The 8,281-nt window shown below is 38.5% G+C and overlaps 1 protein-coding gene across 3 annotated transcripts in view; it reads left to right on the top strand.

Moving 5' to 3' along the window:
- PIGL (phosphatidylinositol glycan anchor biosynthesis class L) overlaps positions 1–8,281 on the top strand; it is an 83,894-nt gene that overhangs the window by 74,793 nt on the left and 820 nt on the right. Inside the window, exon 8 of one of the 3 annotated variants that reach the window (XM_011358997.2) lies at positions 7,974–8,125. The exons of 1 other annotated variant lie outside the window; for it this stretch is intronic. In XM_011358997.2, the coding sequence (XP_011357299.1) occupies positions 7,974–8,040 (67 nt within the window). In that variant the 3' untranslated portion in view covers positions 8,041–8,125. Of the gene's footprint in view, positions 1–5,347; positions 5,517–7,973; positions 8,126–8,281 lie in introns of those variants that run through there. One more of the 3 variants, XM_011358999.2, reaches the window with a different exon arrangement.

Raw genomic sequence — 8,281 nt, 5'->3', positions numbered from 1 at the left:
GCAGCAGTGGCAGCTGCAGACACCTCTTAAAGGGGCCATGCCCACAAGCAGACTTTAGTGGTGACAGACCTGCTCGCTCTGAGCACCAGTGCCAGTTCAGCTACACACAGGGGGCACCAGGGACTTATAGGGAAACGCTAAGTTGTCAGAGTGAGGACCAAGGTGAGACTCACTCTGTACAGAAGTGCCAGCAGTATCCATTGTTCCTCTGTTGAGCCCTCCCCACTCCCAGTGTGCAGACTCAGCACCACCATAGCCGAGATGTCATCAAACTTGATAACAGTGGTCGCTCCACCCAGAGGATTCCCTGAAACCCCGCCTCCCCCAACTCGCCCCACCCAAACCACATTTGAGTCTGGTGCTCCTTGCTGAGCAGCGCCTAGACTCACACTGGAGGCAGCTGGCCTCGGTTTCTGCTGTGGCCTTTTGAGGCAACTATAAGCACAGCATCTGTGGATTGCTTGCTGAATCTTAACAGGTGGCCCCGGAGGGGCATAGGCTTGGGCTAAATTTAGCCTGCAGCTGAACCCCTCTCAGGACTCTGCTACTGGACACCTACTACACAAATCCACACTAATAAGACCGGGAGACTTAGAAGCTTTGCTTAGTACATAGAAACAGACACAGAAACGCAGCCAAAATGGGAAGACAAAGAAGCAGAAACTATATAAGAGAACAGAGATCCAGAAATAGTGGAGTCAAGCAATCTAATAGATGCAAAGTTCAAAACACTGGTTATAAAGATGCTCAGTGAACTTATGGGAAGTGTAGATGAATTTAGTGAGAACTTCAACAAAGAGATAAAAAACATAAAAATGGAAATAGAAATTATAAAAGAGAACCATGTCTGAAATGAAAACACATTATCTGAGATGAGAAGTATATTAAATGGAATAAACATAGGAAGGAACAAAGTGAATAAAAAGGATCAAATGACCTACATAGAGAACGGGAAAGCCAAGGACACACAATCAGAATGGCAAGAAAAAGGAAGCCAAGACAATAATAATAATTTATGGAGCCTATGGGACACTATTAAAGGTAAAAATATCCATCTCATTGGCATACCAGAAGGAAAACAAGATGTTGAACAGCTATTTGAAGAAATAATGATGAAAACTTCCCTAATCTGGTGAAGGAAATAGACATACAACCCCAGGAAAATCAGAGAATCCCAAAAACCAGGAATCCAAAGAGGCCCACACTAATACAAATCACAATTAAAATGCCAAAGTTTAAATACAAAGAAAGAATATTAAAAGCAGCAAGAGAAAAGCAAATAGTTACCTACAAGAGAGCACCCATAAGACTGGCAGCTGATTTCTCAAAAGAAACTATACAGGACAGAAGGGCTTGACATAAAATATTTGACGTGATGAAGACCTAGGATCTACATCCAAGAATACTTTATCCAGCAAAGCTATCATTTAGAGTTGAAGGACAGGTAAAGAGCTTCCCAGACTAAAATAAGGTAAAGGAATTTATCACCACCAAGCCAGTATTACAGGAAATATTGAGACTTCTTTAAGAAGAAAAAACATGTACCAAAAACAGGAATAAAGAATGGTAACAACTACATTCCTATCAATAAGTACCTCAAATGGAAAAGAATTAAAAGTGCTCCAACTAAAAGATAGAGTGGATAAATGGTTAAGAAAACAAGACCCCTACATACTGCCTACAAGAGACTCACTTCAGATTAAAAGACACACACACAGACTGAAAGGAAGGGGATGGAAAAAGATATTGCCTTGATGGACCTAGAAGGTATTTAAGTCAGACAGAGAAACATAAATACCATATGATTTCACTTTTATGCAGAATCTAAGGAACAAAAAGAACTAATCAAAAACAGACTAACGAATATAGTGGACAATTTGGTGATGGACGGCAAGGGGTTGAGGGGCTGGGAGAATGGAGTGTAAGGTTAAAGAAGTACAAATTCGTGGTTGATGGATGGTCACAGGGATGTGAAGCACGGCACAGGGAATGCAGTTAACATTAATACGTTGGCTAGGTGGAAGGCCAGGGGAGGGAGGGAACAATTGGGGGCATCATTTTATGAACTATATAGATGTCTAACCAATGTACTGTATACTTGACACTAATTAAAATAAATAAATTTAAAAGAAAAAAAGAAAAAGAAAATGCCATTTTCATTCATCTAATCTGCAAAGGCTTCTGTAAATAATAATGCCCAGTGTTCTATAGGTGAGGAAGTGGACAGATATATGTGTGTGTGTGTGTGTGTGTGTGTGTGTGTGTGTGTGTGTGTGTGTGTGTGTGTGTACACTGATGGAGGAAAGATAAGATGGTAGAATCTTCTGGAAATCAATTGTCAAAAATCATTTAAATTTTTTTAAATTAAAAATATCATTAAAATGTACATATCCTTTGACTCTGCAATTCTATGGGCATGCATTTATCCTCAGGAAATAAAAATTTATACAAAAATTTATACAAAGATGCATAGACAGATGTTTGATGGGTAGCACTGATCAGAGGAAAAAACACAGAATCAACAGACTAGAGAGCAATGATCTTCTGATTTTGATTTTTCAATAATACATTTGTTCTAAATGATAATATATACATTATAAAGCATACACAAAAATAAATTTTAAAAGTATAAATAGAAATTCTAACATTTTCTCCCCACATATCAACAGATCGTCTTGAGCTTTCCTGAAGGATGCTCACCTTACCCTGTAAACCACCAGACTAGTAGATCAGGGTGAAAGGCATCGAGGTTAGCTGGTGCAAAGAGAACACTAATTAAAGTGAAGTCAGTGAATTCTATGAAAAGTGAAGCAGTCAAACCTTATGGAGAGACAGGTAGACCAGGATGGAAGAACTATTTGGAACTACACAATGTTTATGTTCTTGGGACCACAGGAGGTTGGGGAACAGAAACAGTTCTAGTTTGATCAGTGTTAGTCTTGGTCAAGGCTGAATCCTGCATGTACCTCTGACTCCCCCTCACCCCACAGTGAGACTTTTGTTCCATGCTGATACTATTAAAAAGAAATTCCACATGGACGTGAAGTCACCAGTAATTAAAAGCTGAAGGCACATGGTCTAATTAAGTGAACTTGGAGGAAAGTCTGAGGAGGCTGATTTCAGGTTGATCCTGAAAGAATCCCAAAGCTTGAATTTCCACTATATATAGCTGACTTTCGAAAGTTCTTGCAGGCTTTAGAACTGTTTCCTTCATAAATTCAGAATATATAAAACGAAGTTGTAGCAAATACCCTCTCAAATTCCTCAACAAGGCACATACAGAAATATTGTGAGGCAGCTTCCTGGCTGATAAACCAGAAGGGGAAGTGGCACCATGTGAAGGGACTCCAGCTTGTTTGCTCTCCAGTTGAGGGCTCACTCCAAGGATGCTAGGCTGCTACTGATGGCAAGTGACATTCTGTGTCAGTGTTAGCCAGAGAGCCTCCTGGTTGGTACCAAACCCTTGCTTCTTCTGAAACAAGCGGGAAAGTACCAACCTCTAAGATGATGACCAAAGAGGCTCAAGCTAGGACAGTTACCACTCAGAGGCCCAATAACTTTTCTGACTTCTGCTAGTGACCTCACTGCGAAGGGATACTTTCAATAGGCTAGCTTAAAAAGTCACTGGAAATTCAACAAGTGGACGGATAAAAATTTAATATACCATGCACAATAGCATTCCTCTCTACTAGCAATAACCAATTGCAAACTGTAAAAAAAGATCCCATTCACAAGAAAAAAAATAAGATAGCCAGGAATAAAGTCAACACAAATTGTGCCAGTTATATTGCTTCTATGTGGAGAATAGCGTGAAACTTGATTGAAGAACATAAAAGAACAAACCAAATCAGAGACATACTACTTTCCTAGATGATAAAGCTCAGTACTGTAAAGAAGCCTACTCTCCTCAAATTAATTTATAATTCAATACACTCTCAATCAATATCCAAACATGCTTTTATATCCTATTTGATATACTAATTCTAAAAGTCATCTGGAAGATAAAAATGAATTTTAAAAATGAGGGGGATTTACCCTATATTTTTTAAAGCACATCATAAAGCTTTAGGGAATTAAAACTGTTTGTGGGAACTATAGAAAAGTAGATTAACAGAACAAATGAAGAGTCCACAGACAACCCCATTTAGTAAATGCAGCATTTTAAATCAGTAAGGAATGGATGGATTAGTGTTGATGTAATAGCTATCTATTTTGAGGGGGAGGGGGCCTAAACCTCATACCTCATACCTCATAACACTGACAAAAATTAAAATTAAAAAATTCCCCCCCAAAAATCTAGGTAGATTAAAGGGCTATATGTAAAAAATAATAATAATAATAATTTAAAAAAAATAAACTATGAAAGTAGTAAAAGAGAATACAGGTAAATATGTTTATAAGCTTGATAAGGAAGGTATTCTCAAACAAGACATAAATCACAAAAAGCCAGAAAACTCAAGTCAGAACACCATAAAGAAAAGGAAAAAGAAGAGTGATGAATTTGAACACATTAAAATCTAATACCCTAATAAACAAAGTTAGAACAATTGAGATTAAAAAAGAATATTTGTAAAATTTATAACAGGATTTACACCCTGAACATAAGGAGCTCTAAAAATTAATTTTTTAAATGGTATCTGAAACACTTTTTTACTAATATTTTTAAATTGGTAGATGAAAAAATAGCCCCAAAGAAAAATAGGCAAAGGACATGATTAAGCAACTGACAGGACAGGATATAAAAATAGCCAAAAAACATAAAAACATGCTCAACCTCACAGGTAAACAGAAAAATAGAAACTTAAAAAATAAAACTTTTCCCCAACAGATTGGTCACAATCAAAAAGACTGCTAACATCAAGTGTTAGTGAAGGCACTCTGCTATATAGAGAGTTGATAAAGATTTTAGAGGCTGGTATATACTTTCTGAAGGCAACTTAGCAATATTTTTAATGTTTAAAATATGCATTATCTTCAACCCAGCAATTCCACTTCTATATCCTCAAAGAATAAACATGTATATAAAAAGGCACATAAAAGGATATTTGTTGTCAACACTAATTGTAAAGCAAAAACTAGAAACCCTAATTTCCACACACACACAAAAAGAATAAACTATATTCATACTATGCAATTCTATATAATAAAGAGGATGTGTATACTGATATGAAACATCAAGATATTAAATAAAAATGCAAGTTTCAGAACAAAATATGATGCTTTGTTTTTAAAAGATACACAAAACTGTATTTTTACATAATATTACAATTGGCAAGGTAGATATTACAGAGGGGACACTCACTATATCAGAATATACTCATGTTTTACCTGCATAATTTTTTACCAGCTCCTTCCAACCTTAAAGTCTGAACATGGCTGTCAGCCAACAGGCTGTTAACTACTCGGAAGAGGTGGTGACCACGCAGAACACCAGTCCATCTGTACAGTAGTCCCCCTTTATCTTCAGGGGATACATTCCAAGACTCGAGAGGATGCCTGAAACCACAGATAGTACTGAACTCTGTATATACTGTTTTTTCCTATACATCATACCTATGATAAAGTTTAATTTATAAATTAGGCACAGTAAGAGATTAATAACTAATAATAAAATAGAACAATTATACTGCAATAAAATCTTATTGTACTGTACTCACTGTTCTCTTGTGATATGATACAGTGATTACCTGATGAGATGAAGAGAGGTGGAATTTTCCATTTAATATTTTCGGACTCTGATTGACTGCAAGTAACTGAAACCACGGAAAGCAAAACCACGGATGAGGGGGAACTACTCAATTTCCTCTCCCTTTGTTTTTTCCTTATCTAGTCTACCTCAAAAATCATTTCATGATTGATTTTTCCTAAAGCAAAGAGCAAATATTTATTAAGCATTTGCCATTACGTATATACTCAGTATTTGGTAATGAAAAGAATGCTTTGGGAAGGTTAATCCAATTGTACTATGCAGCAAAGTGAAGCACAGAGGCGGGACAAGGGAATCATCAAAGACTGCATAACGGACTAGGCTTTCCTTACCCTGTTCAAAGTTGTTCAGGGCTTCCAGGGCCTGTAAAATAAAGGCCAAACTCCTGAGCCTAACACCCAAGACCGTCCACAATCTGGTTTCAATATATGTTTCTGGTCTCCTCTATTACTTCTTCCCACCACGTCTCCAATTCAGCCTGGCATTAGCATGCACCCATCCATACCTTTGTTCACAGTTACTTCTCCCTTCTATCTTCTTGAATTTTGTTTTCTTTAAAAATAGACTCAAATTTGCATTTAATGGGTATAGAGGTTAAGTTTTATAAGAAGAGTTCTGGAAATTGGTTGTGCGCCAACGTAAATGTATTTAACTGTACTTGAATGTACTAAGCTATACACTTAAAAATGGTTAAGATGGCAAATTTTGTTATATGTATTTTACTACAATTTAAAAAATTAGAAGCTGATTTAGCTTATAGAAAAAAAAAGATTCAAATCATACCCTCCCCACATACGGCCATGAACAAGCCTGATCCTGTCTGATCTCGGAAGCTAAGCAGGGTCGGGCCTGGTTAGTACTTGGAGGGGAGCCCACCTAGGAAGACCAGGTCCTGTAGGCGTTAAAAAAATAAATAAAGTTAAAAAAAAAATTATACCTTCCCTAAGGCTTCCATGATCAGCCCTCTCACTCCTCTGAACTCCTAGAGCTCATATCATCTTTACAACTCACATGGCTTGTAATCATTCACATTCTTACATTTCTAATAACTGTTCATCTGTCTTCTTATCTCTCTCTCCCAATTTGGTTGAAGAATCTTAACAGCACTCGATAAATATCTGCTATTGTCTGGCCTCAGAAGCAAAATCAAAGGGAAAAGAAAATGATAAACCATAGTAACCACTTTAATATTAAAAATATTTATTTTCTAAAAGATCACACAAAAGTTGGGAAGAGAAAGAAGGTTGTCAACTAGCCTACATCAAAATCTGGGCTGAGGGAGGACAAAGAGCTACCTAAAGAAACTGGTAGCTGGAGCAAACTGCAGATATGGAGATGGTCGCTGGCCAACGGCACTAGTAGCCTGAGTCACCCACATTCATGAACACCACTGAGGTGCAGAGCGGACAGCAAATCTGCTGGCCCCAATCATTCCTCCTTTTTCAGAAAGGGAGAAGCAGGAGCTCACTCTTTAGACATATTCTTGATGGTCTTGTGCTCCTTCATGGCCTTCTCCCAATCACTGCCATTGAATTCCTCAATGACCACACTCCGCACGGTGCCCTCATCCAGGCAGTGTGGGGCAATTCCTAGAGGAAAATGGCACAGAGAAAGGGAGATCCCAAGTATGAGTAAGACCAAGTGCTACAGTGACTCTTGGACAAACCCAAACCTGCAAGCATCACTGTACTGCATGTCAGACTTTCCACATGATACACTATAGCTTACAATGTCAGCCTCTCAGCTTACTTTCCTCATCTCTCAGGTGGAAATCAGACTTCCTGAACCAGGGATGGCCAAGGCCGGACATCAATCAATACCAAGCTGAGAGTACAAAAGGGTATAAAGACTCAAGCCTAGTGCAATCTCTGACAGACAGCCTGAATAATTCACAGGCCTTTTGTAAGGCTTAAGTGGGTACCTTTCTAAACATTAAATACCTCTCCAGCTGTACAAGAATTTATACTTTCTAAAAGCCTTTCCTGTGCCTTGAGGTTGGCAAAAAGGAGTCTCCATGTGACACCTCAGGAACAAACAGGGACAGCTAAGGAAATGGGGCAGGAAGTGGGAAGGTGATGTCATGCCCTCCCCCAACTATAAGGCACAGAATCAGCACAGCCACAGCTGCCCCACCACAGCTCTGGAGGCTGCATCTATACCAGGAACAAGATTCCTCAGGAACATCCTCAACGCTACTTTCCACTTAATTCCCACTACAATTGGTGTCATTCTGAACAACTGTCTAAAGGTTATTTTCTCTCCCCAGATCCAAGGAGGACCTGAAGAGGGGCTTGGGAGACCTTCTGTTTGTTTTGAAGAAACTGAATTTTTAAAATGGCATTATCAGTGCTTTTCATTCTTGCCTTCTCTAACACTTTTAGCACCATCATCATTAAAATTCCTTCCACCACCCCCACAGACCCATCTCCTCTCTCTCCTCTCCCTAACCCTCAATGTCAGCTCTGGCAGCATCAGTAAATGAGAATCAGGGTCTGGCTGGTATCTGAATAACCAGAGCCAGTCTCCCATCATTTGAAAAGAGCTCTAGTGAAGAGCCCTGTTCTTCTAAAACAT

This window comes from Pteropus vampyrus, unplaced genomic scaffold (genome assembly GCF_000151845.1).
Source record: "Pteropus vampyrus isolate Shadow unplaced genomic scaffold, Pvam_2.0 Scaffold44, whole genome shotgun sequence".
NCBI lineage: Eukaryota > Metazoa > Chordata > Mammalia > Chiroptera > Pteropodidae > Pteropus > Pteropus vampyrus.
This window is presented reverse-complemented; position numbering and strand designations above follow the sequence as displayed.